Source organism: Callospermophilus lateralis, chromosome 14 (assembly GCF_048772815.1).
Source record: "Callospermophilus lateralis isolate mCalLat2 chromosome 14, mCalLat2.hap1, whole genome shotgun sequence".
Taxonomy (NCBI): domain Eukaryota; kingdom Metazoa; phylum Chordata; class Mammalia; order Rodentia; family Sciuridae; genus Callospermophilus; species Callospermophilus lateralis.
Window position 1 is genome coordinate 60,785,908 of NC_135318.1, and position 22,299 is coordinate 60,808,206.

At 40.5% G+C, this 22,299-nt stretch overlaps 1 protein-coding gene across 1 annotated transcript; it reads left to right on the forward strand.

The window, feature by feature from the left end:
- The first annotated feature begins 13,325 nt into the window (after nt 1–13,325).
- Nucleotides 13,326–20,255, forward strand: LOC143380482 (uncharacterized protein C2orf78-like). Its single transcript, XM_076833547.2, has 3 exons — nt 13,326–13,422; nt 16,775–17,536; nt 18,340–20,255. The coding sequence occupies exons 1-3, from the start codon at nt 13,326–13,328 to the stop codon at nt 20,253–20,255; spliced, it is 2,775 nt and encodes a 924-aa protein (XP_076689662.2).
- Nucleotides 20,256–22,299: the final 2,044 nt, after the last annotated feature.

Consider the following 22,299-nt stretch of genomic DNA (forward strand, 5'->3'; position numbering starts at 1 on the left):
GTTTACCTCTCCCCTTATCAAAAAAAAAAAAAAATGAAAGGGCCATTTTGAGGTGATTCTGACCACACCCACCACAACCAAAATACAATGCCACCCATTCCAAATCCATTTAAGCAATTTCCAATTTGTTCCTCTAATGCCACTTACCATTCTGTTCTACAGGCCTCACACTACTACACATGATCTACCTCCCAGACATTCCTGAGGAAAAGCGCTGATCCTCATACCCAGAATTCTTAGTGTTACTGTCTTAAGTATCCTTTTACAATTAAAAAATATTTTGTCAGTTATAGTTGGGCACGATACCTTTATTTTACTTGTTTATTTATATGTGGTACTGAGGATCAAACCCAGCGCCTCGCATTTGCTAGGTGAGTGCTCTACTGCTGAGCCAAAACCCCAGCCTCTACTACCTTTTCTTAAAATCACTCAAGAGTGAAATTAAATTCATCATATTTACTCCCCCTTCATCTTTCTCCTCTTCAAGCATTAAACCTCATTTGAGATCCCTGGCTTCAAGGAACATTCATTGTCCTGACCCCCACCCAAATTTATTTCCTCTCTTTGTGTTTTCCGCATATCATCTTTAACTTCACAAACTGCCACACCAGACCAGAAACAGCAGAGACAAGAAGTGGCTGATGTACTCAGTGAGAATCCTCTCTCTACAGGCAAAAATGTTAATGTCTTGAGCCTAGAAGACACACCTCAGACCATGGGGTTAGGTTAAGAAAACAAGAGAGACAACCGGGGTGGGGGCCAATTGAGGAAAACAGGTCAGTTCATTATTCCTATTAGCATGTTCCTCATGCTGGTCATCACAATATGCACAACTGCGAGCATGGCTAGAGACACAGGCTTATAGGGCCCACATTCTACAGCCTGTCACTGCTCACCCAGTAACATGGTTTGATCCTCCCCCTTCAATCTATCTGAATTCCAAGCCTCTTGCCTGGTCCTTTCTTGGTCCTCCCAACAATTTTGGTTCAATTATTCAGGACTGCACTCCTCACCCCCTCTTTCCATTTCTCTCAAAAATTGGGCCTCAAAACTTGGCTTACATATGTCCCAAAATAACAGGATCAAGAGGCCAGGCTTATTTTCCTCACTGGCAGAGGCTCACCTGCATGCCAGGAAGTTAATGTTAATTACTCATGAAGCAGACCCATATGCTCTTATCATTGGCACAGAAATCATTCACCGAAAGTTTTACAATGGTCTGAAGGTGATACACCTCATCCTTGGAATATTTCTGTGCAGGAAAACAAGTTATAGATTGTGGTTCTCCTGGGGAACTGACTGATGCTGAATCTAGAGCTTTAGGATGAAAATTACCTTATAGGGACAATTCATAGGACAGTTATAGAACTGTTTTACATTCCAACTCCACTAGATATTGGTCTTAGGGAGAATTATTACCTGCCATTAGAATGCATTTTGGACCAATTAAGGACCCGATACGGAAAATAGGTCTGACTGAGGAGACATTAGGGATCTGGAATGCTGATTCACAATATAATAAGTTGAAAAATGTTATCTATAGAAACATTTCCTTCCATAAGGAATTGTATCTCCCAGTATGTGTATTAAATCCCTATGTTTTAGGGTCCACACCCATTCAAATACAATATGATGCCTCACAAAATCTATATTATGTTAAATGTGTATAAAGTGTATGCTACAACAACATTTCAACTCTATGGCAAAATTCAGCACAAACTATAATTACTCTCAAAAGGCTCCTTGTAAAATTAAAAGGACCATGGCAGGAGGCCCCTTCAGTCATTCAATGCAGAAACTACTGAGGCACTGAAACACCACGCTAAATGGCTCATCTGGTGGCTGAGAGCTGGGACTGTTGTTTTGACTGGCATCATTACCTCTGCCTCCACTGCAGTGGAGACATCGCATCAGAAGGTCCAAACACCCATTACCTTCAACAATTCCATAAGAATTTTACCGAGTCTTGGCAAACTCAACAACATAGGGATCCAGATCATTCAAATAAAATTCAACAAATAAAAAATTCTATTATTTGACTAGGAGAATAAGTACAAGATTTACAATGGGCTCAGAGACTTCAGTGCCATTGTAACATCACCCAATTTTCTGCTATTAGAGATTCATAGGATGACACAGATTCAGTGGCAAAATATATGTAATCACCTAATGGGACTGGATCCTCTTCATATCAATACTTGTTTGGATTAAAATTACAATCGCCAGTTCTGCCATAGCTAATGCAAAAACACCAAGTTTTGATAAGAAATTTGGGGCAGATTAACTAAACGGATTTCTTCCCTCAACCCTTTGAAGTACTTCTCTACACATATAGCTGGGCTACGAGTTACAACTATACTGTTAATTTCTCTTGTTGTTCTACACAGTCTGTCAAATAAGTTGGAAATGATTAAACCATTAGGGAAATATGGTTCCAAAGTTAGTCATGCTTGCAATGCTCCAAAGGACCCAAACTCCTGAGATCTTGGAAAGTGCACCCTTAGGTTGAAAGGGATACAATGGTCTTGATTAAGAGAAATAGGTTCTCCAATGATAGGACCTGCTAAAATTGTTTTCCTAGCACTAGCAAATCAGTTAATCTTCACCTTTATTATAATAACCTTTCTTCTCCCTATTCTTAATGGTGTACAAAAAAAATCATAATGAGGTGACCCACCTAGCTCAAGCCCCTTCCAGAACACAGTCCCATTTTTTGAAACCACAAAAGGAGGATTGTGCCTGAGCCCCAAGTCTACTCCTACATATACTCCTCTTAAGCCTCAACCACCAGAGAACCCATGTTCTTTTCCAGAACTCTGAAAGCAGGGCTCCTCCACTTCACACCTTCTCAGCAAGAAGCAGCCAGATCTGAAATCATTGCCCCTATACATTATGCCTTTTCAGAGTCTGCAATCAAGGATATGCAAATGACAACCCCCAAATAGTGTGGCCTGGGAACAGGAAGGGAGGAAAAAGCAGAACATTGATAACATTGATCCTTTCCCAATAATTCCATTCCCAGTGACATAAAAATCCCTGGGAAGGAAGCAAACATCACTCAGTGACAGGACATCCCTGGAAAAGGGCAAGCATTGGACCTGTCTCAATATATCCATTATCAGTGATAGGACAATGCACCCTCCATTCTTGCCCTATGAAAACACTGCCAGTAAAAACAAATTTCTAATTTTCGCAACCTTTTTCCTGAATGCCCACATCCTGTTAAAGTCTTCAAGGGGTAAGTTACCTCCCAGTGTGTAACCTATATAAACCCACACCAGCAGCCATTTCTAACCAAAAAGTCTGCCCATCTGATGCCTGACTCCACAGCTGAATAAAGGCTTTGCTGAATTCATGAGGTCTGCACCTGTCTCCATCATTTTGTGCTTATACCCTTAACCTATAGTAGCTGTGGATACCCTTGATTTCTCAGAGAACTTATGAAATGATCTGACTTGCAGATACTCACTGTATGTTCTCAGTCTCATATTACTCTCCAGTATTATAGAAGTAAGATATCTGAGATATGCAAATGAGATAAAAAGAAAAAAAATACCCTGAAAAAGTTGACATAGATAGTTCAAGCCATATCTTTATACAGCCAAACATTCCACAGTCCCTCTTAGCTAAGCATTATCTCACACACAACCAGCAAAAAAAAATTATATTCCATAATTATCAGTGTAAGAGATGAGAACAATAGGCCTATAAATGCAATAATTATCTTTATTTCTGAGCAATTTTTTCGGTGTATATGTGCTTGTCTAACTGTGGGTTCTTGACATCATGAATCACACTATCTACTCATTGTCTCTAAAGAAGTCCAAAAATTAAATAAAGGTCTATTGGCAAGTAACAGAATATTTTTTTTGAAAAAACAACTTACCACATTTCTGGGTGGGGTGACACACGCCTATAATCTCAGCAGCTTGGGAGACTGAGGCAGGAAGATCGCAAGTTCAAAGCATACATCAGCAATGGCAAGGTGCTAAGCAACTCAGTGAGACTCTGTCTCTACTAAAACATAAAATAGGGCTGGTGATGTGGATCAGTGGTAGAGTTCAATCCCTGGTTGAACTCTAGGTTGAATTCAACTCCTGGTTAAATCCCCCACCACCAAAAAAAAAAAAAAAAGAAAAAGCGTACCACCAAGGAAAATGATTAAATCCCACAGTTGTACTCCCCCAAACCAGCTCAGTACTCATATATATATTATTACCAATTCAGTCCAGACTGACGTTATCCCATTATGGGAGAAAGTGGTGAAAGTAACACTCTCCAGGGGATCAAAAGCAAAAGAAATTTAGATGAAGTTGGGCTGAACAGACACACCTCGTCATTGGGTCCACAGCATAACCACAATGCTTTTTCCACAAGCGTCTCTTTGCATGTCTACGCAAATCCATCAGGCCCTAAGCAACATAGTGAGACCCTGACTGTAAAGAAAAATAAAAGGGGTGCAGCTTGTGGTCCGCTCCTTATGCTCCTGTGCCTGCTCGCGTCCCCTTGGACTTGGGTCTCTTTCAGGAGTTTTGCGACTGCAACGTCTACAGGTTCTTGTAGGTTTCGAAACCTTAAAACTATAAAGCCGAACAAAGGGGCAAAGAACTGGGAGTTTCCCAGCCGGAGCAGAGGCTGGGATGCCAGTTCACGTCCCCTCCCAGACGCTGGGCCGAGAAACGTGAGGGCACCTTAGCCACTCCAAGCACCCACTGAGTCTCTCCCTCTTTTGCCCTAGCCATGGAAGGGATGGAGGATGCAGAGGCCGACTCCTCTGTAGCGTTCGCGGAGGCTCAGAGATGGGTGGAGGAATCAATTTGGAATTGACCTTATTGACTGAAGAAAATCTTGACAGTCTATCAAAAGCACCAGACACATCGGCTGGTCATAACTTCCCTCTTAAAATATTCTCTTCCAGATAGGAGAAGATGGCGGCGAAGGGAGTGCAGCACCCCAGTGTACCGCGTCACTGAGCAGGAAAATGACAAGGTAGAATGGCTAAAAGCTAGCTTGTTAGGAATTTCCAGCAAAATTGGGGTGCTCCGAAACCTAGAGGAAGGATCTCCATCGCATAAGGACCAGCTACTGGGGCTCAAACGCAAGAGATTTGTCCGCACGGAGGGTCACGCTCCTTATTCAGCAGAGCGCCCCGCGGCCAGAGTCTGCAGCGCTCGCTGGGAAACGACGACGAGATAACAACACAAAGATACAGCGCTACGGATTCTGCAGGCTCCCGCCAGCTGTGCAAAAACTGTACTCAGAGCTGAATTCTGGGCTTGAGAAGGGAAGGAAGCTGTCCAATTCAGTTCTCCACATCGGTCAGACCACAGAGGAAGCCAGCGGCCACCATCTTGGAGAGCTGACGTCATCATCTCTGTTTTTGACTGATTGCAGCTCTTTCAGCTATAGAACAGTGGGGAAAACTTAAGGGCCCCTCCCAGCTCTCCTGTGAGCGCCATAGCCAGACCCAGGGAATCAGGAGTGGCGTGGGAGCCGCGGCGGCGCGGGACTCCCACCTACCACTCCCACCAGTGCTGACAACTGAGGTCTCTTGCATTGACTCGCCGCGGCATGGGACTCCCGACTACGGCTCTCATCAGTGCTGACAACTGAGGTCTCTTGCACCAGATACCGGGGGCGTGGCTACCAGAAGGTAAGCAAATTCACTGGGGGTTCTCAGCCCAAGCTCTACAAACTTAGGGTCTGAGGGAGGCAAACACGGAGAGTGTGCCCAGGTGCTAATGAAAACAGGGCTCCCAGGAGCAGCAGACCTGGCGTGTAGCCAGTATTGTGGTGAGCGTCACAGGTGAGCGGGGCCTGGCTCGAGGAAACACAAGAGAAGGCCCTAGACACTCAGGATTGGAGACCCGCCCAGTCTGGGAGGAAGAGCTGCTGCACAGTGACTGGTTCCCACCTATTGAGAGGAGAAGCTTGACCCAGTGGGCACAGCTCCACCTACTGTAAGAGAAGGAAATCGAAATCTATGACTGCATTTATTATTACTATTATTATTGTTGTTATTTTTTTTATTTGGTTTTTTTTTCTCTATTCTTTCATTTTCATTTTTTTGTGGTTGCTGTTCTTTAATTTTTTTATGTTTTTAATTTTTTTTAACCTTTTAAAATTTTTATTATTTTTTTTTAAATTTTAACTTTCATTTTTTTATTATCATTATTGTCTTTTAAAAAATAATTCTTTCTTCCCCTATTTTCTATTTTTTTTGTCTTTTCATCTCTTTACAATTTTCTTATTCCCCCTTTCATGAGTTCTACTTGCCTACCCTCATTCTCTTTAGTGACCTCTTCCCTTCCCTTCTAATATCTTTCCTCCCAAGCATCAAATAAATTTATAAGAGTCAACAGTAACTCAGCAATCGAACAGAACAATAAGTAATATGAGCAGCATAAAAAAGCAAGGAAGAAAGGGAGTACAAACAATGAAAGACAACCTAAATATTCAGGAGGACCTAGAGTCACCAGAAAAATGGTCATATAAAGAATTCAAGGAACACCTTAGACAGATGGAATGGAACCTTAAAGAGGATATGAGACAGCAAATTCAAACAGTGAAAGAACACATTGAAAATGAATTACATAAACAGATAAAAGAAAAAGTAAAGCATCTTTATCAGGAGATAGAGATTATTAAAAAAATCAAACAATAATACTAGAAATGAAGGAAACGATAAACCAAATTAGAAACTCAATTGAGAGTATTACTAACAGAGTGGAGCAAGTAGAAGCCAGAATGTCAGATAATAAAGACAAAATATATCATCTTGAAAAGAGTCTAGCCAACTCAGAAAGACTGGTACAAAATCACGAGAAAAACATCCAAGAGATATGGGATAACATTAAAAAACCAAACATACGAGTCATCGGGATAGAAGAAGGTACAGAGAATCGAACCAAGGGAATGAATAACCTTCTGAATGAAATAATACCAGAAAATTTTCCAGAAATAAAAAAGGAAACGGATATACAAATTGTAGATGCATACAGAACACCGAGCACACAAAATCACAGTAGATGAACGCCAAGACACATTGTTATAAAGATAGCCAATATACAGAGCAAACAGAAAATATTAAAAGCTACAAGAGAAAGAAGGCAGATAACATTCAGGGGTAAATGAATAAGGTTAACAACGAATTTCTCATCATAGACACTTAAAGCGAGAAGATCCTGGAATAACATATTGCAAACATTGAAAGACAATGGATGCCAACCAAGAATTCTGTATCCAGCAAAATTAAGCTTCAGGTACGATAACAAAATAAAAATCTTTCATGATAAACAAAAGCTAAAAGAATTTGCAGCCAGAAAACCAGCATTGCAAACCATCTTGAGCAAAACACTACACGAGGAAGAAATGAAAAACAACAACCAAACCCATCAGGGGGAAGAGCCTCGGTAACGACAGAGGACAGCAGGGAAAGCTAATCATGGAGAAAGAAACTATATTAAAAAAAAAAAGATAAATAATTCAACATGGCCGGCAGTACAAACCATATATCAATAGTAACTCTAAATGTTAATGGCTTAAACTCACCAATAAAGCGACATAGGCTGGTAACATGGATTAAAAAAACAAACCCAACAATATGTTGCCTCCAGGAGACACATCTGATTCGAAAAGACATACACAGGCTGAAGGTGAAAGGGTGGGAAAAATATACCATGCACACGGTCCTCGGAAGCAAGCAGGGGTGGCTATCCTCATATCAAATAAAATCAACTTCAAGACTAAGTTAATCAAAAGGGATAAGGGAGGACATTATATACTGTTAAAAGGAACGATTCACCAACAAGACATAACAATTATCAATATTTATGCACCAAATAATGGTGCTGCAACGTTCAGAAAACAAATTCTCCTCAAGTTCAAGAATCAAATAGACCACAACACAATAATTATGGGTGACTTCAACACACCTCTCTTACCATTGGACAAATCCTCCAACCAAAAGTTGAATAAAGAGACTATAGAGCTCAATATCGCAATCAATGACCTAGACTTAACTGACATATATACAATATATCAACCATCATCAAGTGGATATAATTTTTCTCAGCAGCACATGGATCCTTCTCAAAAATAGACCATATATTATGCCACAGGGCAACACTCAGTAAATATAAAGGGGTGGAGATAATACCATGTATTTTATCTGATCATAATGGAATGAAACTGGAAATCAATGATAAAAGAAGGAAGGAAAAATCCTACATCACATGGAAAATGAACAATATGTTACTGAATGATCAAGGGGTCACAGAAGACATAAAGGAGGAAATCAAAAAATTCTTAGAGATAAATGAAAATACAGATACAACATATAGGAATCTATGGGACACAATGAGAGCAGTTTTAAGAGGGAAATTCATCGCCTGGAGGTCATTCCTCAAAAAGAGGAAAAACCAACAAATATATGAGCTCACACTTCATCTCAAAGCCCTAGAAAAGGAAGAACAAAACAACAGCATTGTAGCAGAAGGCAAGAAATAATTAAAATCAGAGTGAAAATCAACAAAATTGAAACAAAAGAAACTATTGAAAAAATTGAGAAAACTAAAAGTTGGTTCTTCGAAAAAATAAATAAGATCAACAGACCCTTAGCCATGCTAAGGAAGAGAAGAAGAGAGAGAACTCAAATTACTAACATACGGGATGAAAAAAGGCAAAATCACAACAGATGCTACAGAAATACAGAAGACAATTAGAAATTATTTTGAAAACCTATATTCCAATAAAATAGCAGAGAGTGAAGACATCAATAAATTTCTTAAATCCTATGATTTGCCCAGACTGAGTCAGGAGGATACACACAATTTGAACACACCAATACCAATGGATGAGATTGAAGAAGCATTCAAAAGACTACCAACCAAGAAAAGCCCAGGACCGGATGGGTATACAGCGAAGTTTTACAAAACCTTTAAAGAAGAATTAATACCAATACTTTTCTAGTTATTTCAGGAAATGGAAAAAGAGGGAGCTTTGCCAAATTCATTCTATGAGGCCAACATCACCCTGATTCCGAAACCAGACAAAGACACCTCAAAGAAAGAAAACTACAGACCAATATCTCTGATGAACCTAGATGCAAAAATCCTCAGTAAAATTCTGGTGAATCAGAATCAAAGGCACATCAAGAAAATTGTGCACCATGATCAAGTAGGATTCATCCCTGGGATGCAAGCATGGTTTGTTATACGGAAATCAATAAATGTTATTCACCACATCAATAGACTTAAAGATAAGAAACATATGATCATCTCAATAGACGCAGAAAAAGCAGTTGACAAAGTACAGCATCCCTTTATGTTCAAAACATTAGAAAAACTAGGGATAACAGGAACTCTCCTCGACTTTGTAAAAGCTATCTATGCTAAGCCTCAGGCTAGCCTCATTCAGAATGGAGAAAAATTGAAGGCATTCCCTCTAAAATCAGGAACAAGACAGGGATGCCCTCTATCACCACTTCTATCCAATATAGTTCTCGAAACACTGGCCAGAGCAATTAGACAGACAAAAAAATTAAAGGCATAAAAATAGGAAAAGAAGAACTTAAATTATCACTGTTTGCGGATGACATGAATCTATACCTAGGAGACCCAAAAGGGTCTACAAATAAACTACTAGAACTAATAAATGAATTCAGCAAAGTGGCAGGATATAAAATCAACACGCAGAAATCAAAGGCATTTCTGTATATCAGCGACAAAACTTCTGAATTGGAAATGAGGAAAAACACTCCATTCACAATATCCTGAAAAAAAATAAAATACTTGGGAATCAACCTAACAAAAGAGGTGAAAGACTTATACAATGAAAACTACAGAACCCTAAAGAGAGAAATAGAAGAAGATCTTAGAAGATGGAAAAATATGCCCTGTTCATGGATAGGCAGAACTAACATCATCAAAATGGCGATATTACCAAAAGTTCTCTGTAGATTTAATGCAATGCCAATCAAAATCCCAAAGGCATTGCTTGTAGAAATAGATAAAGCAATCATGAAATTCATATGGAAAAATAAAAGACCCATAATAGCAAAAACAATGCTAAGCAGGAAGTTTGAATCAGGCGGTATAGCGATACCAGATTTCAAACAATATTACACAGCAATTGTAACACAAGCAGCATGGTACTGGTACCAAAACAGGCGGGTGGAACAATGGTACAGAATACAGGACACAGAGACTAATCCACAAAGCTACACCTATCTTATATTTGATAAAGGAGCTAAAAGCATGCAATGGAGGAAGGATAGCATCTTCAACAAATGGTGTTGGGAAAACTGGAAATCCATATGCAACAAAATGAAACTGAATCCCCTCCTCTTGCCATGCACAAAAGTTAACACAAGGTGGATCAAGGAATTAGATATCAAATCAGAGACTCTGAGTCTGATAGAAGAAAAAGTTGGCTCCGATCTACATATAGTGGGGTCGGACTCCAAATTCCTAAATAGGACACCCATAGCACAAGAGTTAATAACAAGAATCAACAAATGGGACTTACTTAAACTGAAAAGTTTTTTCTCAGCAAGAGAAACAATAAGAGAGGTAAATAGGGAGCCTACATCATGGGAACAAATTTTTACTCCTCACAATTCAGATAGGGCTCTAATATCCAGAGTATACAAAGAACTCAAAAAATTAGACAATAATATAACAAATAACCCAATCAATAAATGGGCCAAGTACCTGAACAGACACTTCTCAGAGGAGGACATACAATCAATCAACAAGTACATGAAAAAATGCTCACCATCTTTAGCAGTCAGAGAAATGCAAATCAAAACCACCCTAAGATACCATCTTACTCCAGTAAGATTGGCAGCCATTATGAAGTCAAAAAATAACAAGTGCTGGCGAGGATGTGGGGAAAAGTGTACTCTGGTACATTGCTGGTGAAATTGCAAACTGGTGCTGCCAATTTGGAAAGCAGTATGGAGATTCCTGGGAAAGCTGGGAATGGAGACACCATTTGACCTAGCCATTGCCCTTCTCGGTCTATTCCCTGAAGACCTTAAAAGAGCATACTAGAGAGATACTGCCACATCGATGTTCATAGCAGCACAATTCACAATTGCTAGACTGTGGAACCAAACCAGATGCCCTTCAATAGATGAATGGATAAAAAAAATGTGGCATTTATACACCATGGAGTATTACGCAGCACTAAAAAATGACAAAATCATGGAATTTGCAGGGAAATGGATGGCATTAGAGCAGATTATGCTTAGTGAAGCTAGCCAATTCCTAAAAACAAATACCAAATGTCTTCTTTGATATAATGAGAGCAACTAAGAACAGAGCAGGGAGAAACAGCATGAAGAAAAGATTAACATTAATCAGGGATGAGAGGTGGGAGGGAAAGGGAGAGAGAAGGAATATTGCATGGAAATGGAAGGAGAACCCTCAGGGGTATACAAAACTACATACAAGAGGAAGTGAGGGGAAAGAAAAAAGTATATAAGGGGGAGAAATGTATTACAGTAGAGGGGGTAGAGAGAGAAGAGTGGGGGGAGGGGGGATAGTAGATGATAGGAAAGGCAGCAGAATACAACAGACACTAATATGACAATATGTTGTTCAATGGATGTGTAACTGATGTGATTCTGCAATCTTTAAACGGGGTGAAAATGGAGTTCATATCCCACTTGAATCAAAGTGTGAAATATGATATATCAAGAACTAGGTAATGTTTGAACAACCAACAATAAGAAAATAAAAATTAAAAAAATTAAAAAAATACAAATAAAAGGGGCTGGGGATGTGATGTAATGGGAAAGTGTCCCTGGTTTAAATTCCAAGGACCCGTCCCCCCAGCAAAAAAAAAAACAAATTAATTACCTCTTTTATTAACACAAAATGAGACCTCAATGAGTTGACACGTTTCTAACAAAAAGTTAAAATTTAAAAGTCCATGTTAACCTCTCTTTTCTTTATGTTATCCATACTTTTTTATATTCTCTTAATGTTCTAACTATTCTCCTGGCTTTCCACCCAAGCATGCAAAACAAAGAATGTGAGAAGCCCAAGATTCTATAGTGGCTGTTTGCATGGGGGAGGAAGTCACAGTAACTGCCACACAGGATCCTCTTACATAAGAAGAGAGAAAGGATCCTCAGTGCCTCCCACATATGAAAGAGGCTGATGGCAGAAAGTCTACATGACCCAGGAGCTGTCCTCAGGAAATTATAAGTTAAAGGAGTACAACAAAATTCCAGAGAGCGAAACTTTACCTCAGCTAGGTCTTCCACCTCTCTAGAGTTGCTGCTATTCTTCAGAAAAGAACAAAGAATCAACTCACAGAGAAGAAGACCCCTGCTTCTGGAAGTCAAAACAAAGTAATATCAATGTGTATAAGAATGCAGACTCAAGGCTTGTCCATGAACAAATGTCTACAATAAAGAGGGGTGGGGGAAGGAGAGTAGAAGAGAGTTACCAGTCTAACCTGGCCCAGCCCAGGCCAAAGAAAGTAGGGATCAATAGAAACTAAAGAGGATCTTGCGCCACATCATTCCAGAAAGAATGTACTCAAGGAACTTCCCCCTAGGGCTGGGATTGTGGCTCAGTGGTAAAATGTTAGCCTAGCATATGTGAGGCACAGGGCTTGACCCATGCATAAAATAAAAGTATTGGGTCCATCTACAGCTAAAAAAACCCAAACAAACTAACAAAAAAAACCCATTTTAACCCCTTTCTGAATCCTTGAATACTGCAGCAACTTCACTAATCCAATCTAATTCTGTGTTCCAGAACCACTATACTTGCTCAACCTAAGTGTCTCTTTCTTCCATCTCCAGGGATATTAACTGCATATGTTAATAGAGCAATGTATCACTATTACCTCTTACACTGTGAAACATCATTTATAACATATTCATAATATTTTAATGAACATTTAACATGAACACGGAGATGATATCCCTAACACAAGAGCCTGGGGGAGGGGAGTCATGGGGTGAGCCCATTATGTCCCTCTTGCAGGGCTGCACCTACCAGAACTGAGTCATTTAGCTTCTATTATAACTTTCCTGTCACTTTCTCCACCCAATCAACTCTCTTGTCATTTTCCCCACCCAATCCCACCTTCTCCTTGGGAGTCTGACCACCCTATTGGCTACCTCATACCTTTAAATGGACAGTTCTGTGACATCATTCTCCCACCAAACCTACTGCCACCTGCTAGAATCTTAGGCTTGCTATGCAGTTGTAAACAAATTTGGATCATCGCAAGTGACCAGTGACCAGTAACCAGTCATTAGAGTGGCCAGTAAACAGTGACCAGTGAACTCCATACTGGGAAACATGTATTCTCTACCCTCAGCCACCCACACATCCTCTGGGGTGGTCTCCTCATCCTTTGTATCTGCAATTGATGTGACCTCTTCTCTGACCATGTCAGGTAAGGAAAGAAACATTTAAAAGTTTTTCATTAGACTTTTACCTTCCTCAATTTACTAATGGAGTCAAAAGAGCTTAGAATAATAGGGGAAAGGATGGAACTAGAATTCTGGACACCTAATTTCATTTGGAATTTGAAAATGTACTGTGTATAGAACTGGACTATCTTACTCTCTCACAAAATCTGTTTCTTGATTTGCTACATGAGGATAACAGATTGCCATGTTCTGGCCCCTTACTTTTCTTGCATCTTGAGGGGCATGTTTATAGAGAATGAAATCAGATTTTATGGTTGTGTTGTTTCAACTGAAAGAGACAAATCCTAGGCAGGGTGGAAACCAAGGGATTTCCTCTGTAACAGTTTCCCTTCACCAAGATTTCCACTTCAGTATTTCAAATTTAGTACTGTTCATCAAAGGGACATTCACATATTTGTTAGTTTTCTGTTTAAACTAGGTGAAAAGAGAAATAGGGAGAGAAGAGCAGGAGGACAGGGCTGTAAGGAGGCAGATGTTCTTGGGAAAGCAAGTTTGTGACTGTTTAAGCACAAGGCAACAGGAATTCAGTGGAGGAAAAAAATATAAAAATAAGGGAGAAGAAAATGTTAGAATAGTAGAGATGAAGAGAATGATGTTCTCAAGAAAAAAGAGGTTGGTTGGGATGGATGTGGAAGAAAAGCAAAGATTTGATTTAAACCAACAGACAACATAGAGTGAATCTTCCCAGAGGCTGGTTTAGAGAATGTATAGATTAACGGACCAGCAAGGAAACTAAGGCTTGAATTGGGGTATCAATAGGGTAAGCAGGTTATCACAAAAGTCACACTTGGCTGTTACAGTTTTTCCTATGACCTCTTTGAAAACCGACAATGTTGACAGTTTAAACATGAACATATTAGAAGTATGTTTTAGAAATGACTCTTCCTCCAAACATGCCAAGGAAAGTGGTTCTAGACAGAGCTGGAGAAATGGCATTTTCCATGTCCTATTTTGTTCTGATTTTTAAACTACAGGGATTTCTAAAAAATGTCTTGTCCAAACCTGCATCAGAAGGACACATTCCTTTGTGTGATATAAGCTGTCAAGGTGAAGCTGTTTTCCATCTTTACAACAGTTTTTTTTCTAAAACAGACAATATACAAATAGTCATTGATGATTTCGAAATCTAAGAAGCAAAAGAAAGAACTATATGAGAATAAAAATTCAAGCTCACATCTCTAATTCCAAGTTTATTTAAATAATTATCTGAAGACTTTTTGTCTACATTTCAAATAATTGTTTGGGGCTGGGGTGTAGGGTAGCTCAAACATTTTAGTTTTAATTTTGTTTTAACATAAAGGGAGAAGGAAATGTCAGAATAAAAGACAAAAATTGTTTTAAATTTGTTATTTTATTATACTGTGATGGTTTTCTCAGACTTTAGGGACAAGATTTTCTGCTAAATGTGATAATAAACTACTCTTCTATGATTTTGTTAAAGCATTTTCCACTTTTTTTTTATAACCAAAAGGATTATCAAAAAATGTGTTTGTATTAATTGAAATATCTACCTAGTGGGATTAATGTCTTTTATTCGGTGTGGGTAATCCTTAGAGGAAGAGAAACAAGAACAGTAATGAAATTACTTTACACTTATTTTTTTTTTCTCTAGTATGTACAAAATTTCTTTCGGAAATTCCTTCTGTCCTCCTTCCTTTCTTCTTTCCCTCACTCCCTCCATTTCTCTCTCCTTCCCTCCCCGACTTGCTCCTTATTCCTTCCTTCCTTCCTCTCATTCATTCTTTCTTCCTTTCTTCTCTTCTTTCCAGTTCTGAGGATTGAACACAGGGTCTCATGCATGCTAGGCAAGCATATACACAAGCTATATCTCCAGGATATTTTACTTGTTTTCTCAGATAAGATCTTGCTGAATGGCCCAGAGTGGCTTTGAATTCCTGCAATCCCACTGCCTCAGGTTCCCGAGTGTTGGGACCAGAGACCCACCATACCATGCCGAGATTCATAGTGGGTTTTGGCTTCGGTTTTCGCTTTTCCATATGGCTACCCATCTGTTCACTTTACTTAAATTTGTGTTCACTTTACTTCAAATTTGTGTTCACTTTACTTAAAATTACACACATTTTTAGTATAGTTTCTCTGTCTATATGTACTGCTTGAGAATGCATTCAAACTCTCCTTCAATCATGAGCTTTGTTTTGATTAACAGTATTCACTAAAATCAAAGAGAAACATTCACTTTCATAATATTGTATGCATGATAACAGAACTCATTTCTTAGCAAATTTGATATACACTCACTTTTGCTACATATCCATATGTTCATTACTATCTAGTCATTCCTTTTAGTTCTGAGCTGTTTTTCACTTTTGCTTCTATCTTTCCAGAACATACTGTAACTCCCTCCAAATGAAACTTTTTGAAATATCTATTTATTAGTTGTAGTTCAACACAATACCTTTATTTTACTTATTTTTACATGGTGCTGAGGATTGAACCCAGGGCCTCGCATGTGCTAAGCAAGCACCCAAATGCTGAGCCATAACCTCAGCCCCCACATGAATCTTATGTAATATGACTTTTATTCATGGATGAATTATCACTGTTGGTATTGTGATAACCACACTAAAGATGAGTAACCTGAAGCTCAGAAAGTTTCCATTTCTTTCAAGAAGCATTTCTTGAGAAACTGAATTTCAGGTAGTCATTTTCATGTAGGATCAGGAGTTAGGCTGAAAGAGGGCAAAGAATGATGCTTAAATTATCATTTGGATGGTAAAACTGAACTCCAGGAAATATCATGTGACCTGGACAAACAAAAGGAGATACTAAACATCACTGTGGTGATATCAGAAGATTTTCTATGAACAGGGAAAAACAAATTTCTGTTTCTCCAGATTTCTGGTCTTTGGAACAAGAGTCCTGGCCAGGAAGTAAGTTTCCATAATCTGTTGCTGATTGTGAAAAAGTCGATCTCACTTCACTGACTCTTGGTGTACTCATTTGCTAACTGGTAATGTTGGAGTTTTCTCTGAGTTCGAAAATGCTTCAGTTCTAGGGCAAATTCAGGAGTCAATACTAGTGCAGGCTCAAAGGAACCATAGGAGAGGAAAAGGATGCTTTTGGGGAACAACGTGTGAAGCAGACCACTTGGGAATTCTGTGCCCAATTTGACAGAAAAGGCAGGTTATCAGAAGAGTAGTTGTAGCCATCCTAAATGGAGGGATTTGGGGTCTCTCAATGATTATTATAATGAGGGCCCTCCTGATTACTACAACATTAAGACGACATTATTCCTCGAATATTGTAAGAATCTGCCTGTCTCATCAATATTTTCACCACCTCTTCTTCCTACAGAAAATTTCCAAAATTCTTCTTTACATGGAAATGCTGATTCTCTGCAGCTCTCTCTTCCTGTGGTGACCAATGCAGCGTCCGTGACAGGAGGGGTCTGCAACTTCTCCAGAGCCTCTGCTCCAGCTGAAACTTCAGCATGGTTACTGCCCTCAACCTGTGGCACCTCCTTTCAGCCACTCATGGGCAGTGCCTACCTTTATCAACATGCTAGCACAGCCATGGTGTCTAAGGTCACTGGCCAGAACCTGATTCCCATGGCACCTGCCCCCTATCCAAGTATTTCTGAGTGGTATATCCCAGGAAGTGCTGAAAAGAGCTCATATTCACTTGGGGACTTTAATCTGACTGTCACTGACCAGAACACAGCAGATTCTTCCCTATCAATGACATCCCAGTATGACAAAACTTCCGAAGCCAATGTCGTGATCCCTGGATATCCACTACTATCTGGTAGGCTCGTCCAGGTGACACTATCTCAGATTCCAAATCAAGGACATTGCCTCTCACTACCCCACCAAGAAGGAAGCCAGGTCTATTACTATGATCAAAACTCTTTGGGGACTCTGCTCTCTGGAGAACATTGGCCCTGCCTGCAATCCTATGGCTCTGTGCCATATGCAGGAAGTAGTGCCACTGCCCCTCAAACAGAAATGGTGACAGTGCTGAAGGAAGTTCAGCCCACAAATGTCCTACCCTCAGTCCCTACACCTGTGACCTACTACTCTGTGTCCACTCAAAGTATAGAAGGAACAAATTTTCAAGGTGAGTACAAACACCAAAAAGGGGAAGGAATAAGATTACCACTCGAAATGAGGGTCCAGTTTTCAGCTGGTAACTGTGGGTCCACACATCCCTAGAATTCAAGTGCTGAGATTTTAATCACAATCTTGTTCAGCAGTCCCCATTTTCAGACTCTGTCAGAGAAGCATGCAGGACAGCATAATGGCCATCCTTGCATTTAAGAGACCTCTAGGAGCACACGGAAGGAAGCGGCTGTTCACTATTTTTGCACTCAGTCCAGCTACACAACCACACTATAAATATATTTCCCTAATTTTACTTTGGTTTAGAAAAATCAATCAACACATATCAGGATGTGACAGTTTAATTGATCCTTAATTGACTGCAGGTTTAACCTCTATATGTAGAGATGCTGTCCAAAGCAGGAGTCCAAAACCCCTGACCTTTCACATTGATTTCATGAGCAACAGCTGCACCCTCTCCTAGTTCATGGTGTTAAGTGTTCTTACATTCTGGGGAGAGTGGAGAGAATTGAGAGGCCCCTATATGAGGACGAGAGACTTCATGAAACAGATTTTCTGTGTTTCCCACAGAGGAGACAAGTGCTCTACCAGAAACCCATGCTGCCATGGTGATGAACCAGCCCAAAAGTAAGACTTCAAGGGATCACCTGTAACTAATATGCAACTCTTAACAGATACCTGTCAGTGGTCCTTAAAAAGAGCTAATAGAAATGCTTTCTCCACCATAGGTGGTTTCCCTGAATAGTGTATTTCTGGGAAGGGGGAGCATCCTACTTACCATCTTCCTTGGTTCCTTTGTAGGGATGGAAACTTCCCTAGGGATGGAGGCTTCCTTGGGAGTGCAACCTCCAAGTCAGACATTTTGTCTGCCACAGCCTCCAGAATTCCCACACATCTGCAATAAGAGAAAAAGCCAAATAATTGAGAAAAACTCACAAACTGAACTTGGGGACATTACCACAATAACTCCAGTCCAGAGTTCTACAGATTTATTGGCATTGCCTCCAAATCAAAGCCAGGAACAGACAGAGATTAAGAATTCGTGTGAGATTAACACCATGCTCTCAGAGCCACTGGATGCCTACCAGATTGCCATGGAGAGCCAGGATCCTCCACTACTCCCTTTAGACATCCCTGAAATCCACCAGCTTCTGGCCTCCATTGGTCCTCTGGACCAAGAGGAGAAGCCACATTCTGAAAATACCCATCTAGAAAGGAGTAGCCTGAGTCTTGAGGACCAAGGCACACTTGGAAATGGGACTGAATTTAGCAGTGGTTTTGCAGACCTCACTGCACTGGTGGGGGATATTCACCTTCCTGAGCTTTTCAGTTCCTTAAAAGACTTTGAACAACCTGAAAGTCCCACAATAACAAAATCCAATGATACCAAAACCATCATGGAAAAGCAGGGGCAGGAAATCACAAGTGCCTTAAAGGGTCCTAGTGAGCCAATGAGGAAGAACAAACATAAAGCCTCGGAGTGTCCTGATGGAACTCCTCAGGCCAAAATGCAGCCAAGGGATCTGGAATGCACATTAAGAGGAGAAATTTCTCACAGGGATGCAGACAGTAGCAGGGCTCCTATGCACACTGCCGAGCACTCTATCAGCAAAGCTCAGAAAGCTGCATCCAGCAGGAACAGCAAGGCTAAGGGCCATGGGCAGGAAAAGACCAAGAGGACCAGAGAAAACAACTCCAGGAAAGCCCAGGAGAGGAAGCAGCCAGGCAATAAAGTCAAGGCCGAAGAGAAGCCAACTCTGCCCAAACCGAAGGGGAAGAGGAACCAACCTGACCTTTGCCAAGAGGCCTTTAAGAAGCCTCGGAGGTGTCTCGGCATGCACATGCTGGAGTCGGTGCAGGTTTTCCATGCATTGGGGAAGAAGAATGATAAGAAAACTGGGCTGTCTTCCTCCCGGGCCCCAGGAAACTCAGGAGGTAACCAAGACCCCCGTCCATGCCCAGCTAGGAAACCATGGCTGGCAGTTAAGGGTCCTGAGAAATCACAAGTCAAAGCCCAGAATCCAGATATTAGTGCTGAAGGAAAGGGTCCCTCTCCATCCATTTATGAGCCTCCACCACCTGGGAAGGTTAAATTGGTACCTTTGCCTTTTCTGACCCTGGAGAAACCTCCACCTCGACCAGTAATCAATCGGAGGCCACAATCTCTGGCCTCATGCAGACCCACTGGGGCTTACCCTGCCCAGCCTGGCACTGCTAGCTCAGCTCAACCCATGGCAGTCAACCAATCCCAACCAGCTACTGCCAACCCATCTTGGATGCGTCCTGCCAAGCCAGCTCACCCCGTTTTGACTCATGCCATTCAGTCAGGTGTGAGTGCTTCTACCCAGCCTAGTGTCCCTCGGTCTGCTGCTTCTGGGCCTGCACCCTACAAAACATCATCTTGCACTTCTCTCCATTGGCAACCAGTTCCCAATGTTGGGACCAAGCCCCAGTCACAACCGCCCAAGCCTCAAAACCAATATCTACTCCAAGACTTTGCCTTACAACCAATTCCATGGAGGAAACCCAATGTTTCTGGGCAAGTAGTATCAACTCCCATCACCAAACAGCAGAGGCCAGAGCGGGAAGCCATGAAGAAGAAGGCTCAACAAGAGCGTGAGAATGCTGCCAAGTACACTGTTTTGGGGAGAGTGCAGTGTTTCATTGAGAGGGAAAGAGAGATGGAGATTTCTCGCTACTATGGCTACATAATGTAAGAGCTGCTGAGATCAGTGGTGCTACTTAGGGACCAAATAGTTTTCCACATGTATATAGATAGAGAGATACACATTTATTTATTCTCAGATGCTTTCAAAGTTTAATAAAATTATATAAAGAAATGGGATATAATTCACTAATACATAATAAAGAGGCCTTCTGGTACCACTGACAATTGTTAGAAAATAAAGAGGCCTTTGGGTACTACATGGGTACCAAATGGTGTTCTCATATACACATAGATAGATAGATGAAAATTTATTCATTAGGCACAGTTGAAAAGGTAATATAGTTTAATAAAGAAATCCTATAGTATTGATGAGAGGGTAAGTAATAAAGAGGCTTTATGTTGCCATTTGAATACCAAATAATTTTCCACATATATATACAGAGAGGTACATAGATACAAAGGTATTCACTTATAGATTTTTAAGACAATATAGTTGAGTAAAGAAATGTAGTAGAATTGTTTGAGAGATAAGTAATCAAGATGCTTTCTGGTACTGCTTGGGCATCACATAGTTTTCCACATGTGTAGATACAAATTTTATAAATATGTAGATATAAAGATACAAATGTATTAATTCTAATATATTTTTTAAATTTAGTCAAATTGATTGAAGAAATTCAATAGAATTGGATAATAGATAATAAAGAAGCCTTGTGTTACCACTTGGCTATCAAACATTTGTCCTCATAGATGTATGAATATGTACTCCTTCCAATATACTTTTAAAACTTAATAAAATTGAATAAAGAAATGTAATGGAATTGATGAATAGATAATAAACAGGAGTTTTGAGTTTGAATGGCTGTTAAGTGTGGTTTAGTTTGGTAGCGGTGGGGATCACAGCCTGCATGAGAAGAAAGGAACTCAATGTTGGCCAGGATAAGAGAAGTAAAGGCTAGGAATGGGGGAAAGAGGAAGGCATATGATCTAGCACTAGGAAGGCAAAAAGAAGAGAGATGTATGGGCTTACTGGAAGAATCAGGAATTGGCAAAATGGCTGACCAATAACACAATGTTGGAAACTAGGGTTAAAATGATAAAATGTCTATCAAGTTGAAAATGATAGGAGACGGGTTCAGGTTGACCAGAACAAATGCAGAAATCAAACAAAAAACTCTCATGGAGAATGGCCTATTTTTTGGCCTACCTGAAAGATATTTTACAAAAGAAGATTCAGGGCACAGCTCCACCACGTTTGGGTCACTTAAGATCCTAGCTGGGAAAGGTGAATACAAAACACAGGGAATCTACCAGGGGTGTCAGAGGGTTCACAGTTACCCTGAGGGAAGCTGATCACCTGGGACTTGGCCAAGTGAACTGCAGCAGCATGAGGCCCACCCAGAACATGGCCTGGAATAAATCACCATTGACTCAACACCCATGCACCAGGACAGCAGAGATGCACTACTTGAATTAACCTTCACACACAAGGCCAGTATCACTCTAACACTTTACTAATGGTCGAGAAGCAAGGCCTCAATCTGAGGCTTGTGTCCTCAAGTCCTCAGTGTTGGCAAGGGCCCCCTGCAGGCAGCCAACCTGGCTTTCAGAGCACAGTATAGAGATGTTGGGGTAGGGGGTGAAGGAGAGAGATCACACAGGAAAGGGCGATAAATACTGAACTGAGAAGCCTGTCAGGTCCTCTTCCATTGATTCTGGCAAGCGCTGTCTTCAGGGACCATTGCCATGAACCGAACTCACAAGAAAAAAAAATCACTCCTTGGCTTCCATCTCCACCCAACACAAGCAGAGTGCGCATGCACAAGGATCAACCTGCCAACAGCTGCAGGACCCAGCAGCCCCAACAGCTTTTACCCATTCCCTCCAAATTGCCAGTCACCACCTTCACCACTCTTCCCACAGGAGACATTGCCTTTTCCCACATTTTGGAAACTTCCAGAGATATTTAACCCCAAAACGTATGTATCACAATTTGTTGAATTATCTGTCCTACAGATTTGAAATGTAACCTTTATGACATATTAAATTCCTATGTGTATTTGCATTCTTCTTTGTAGAATTTGCCTGGCTTT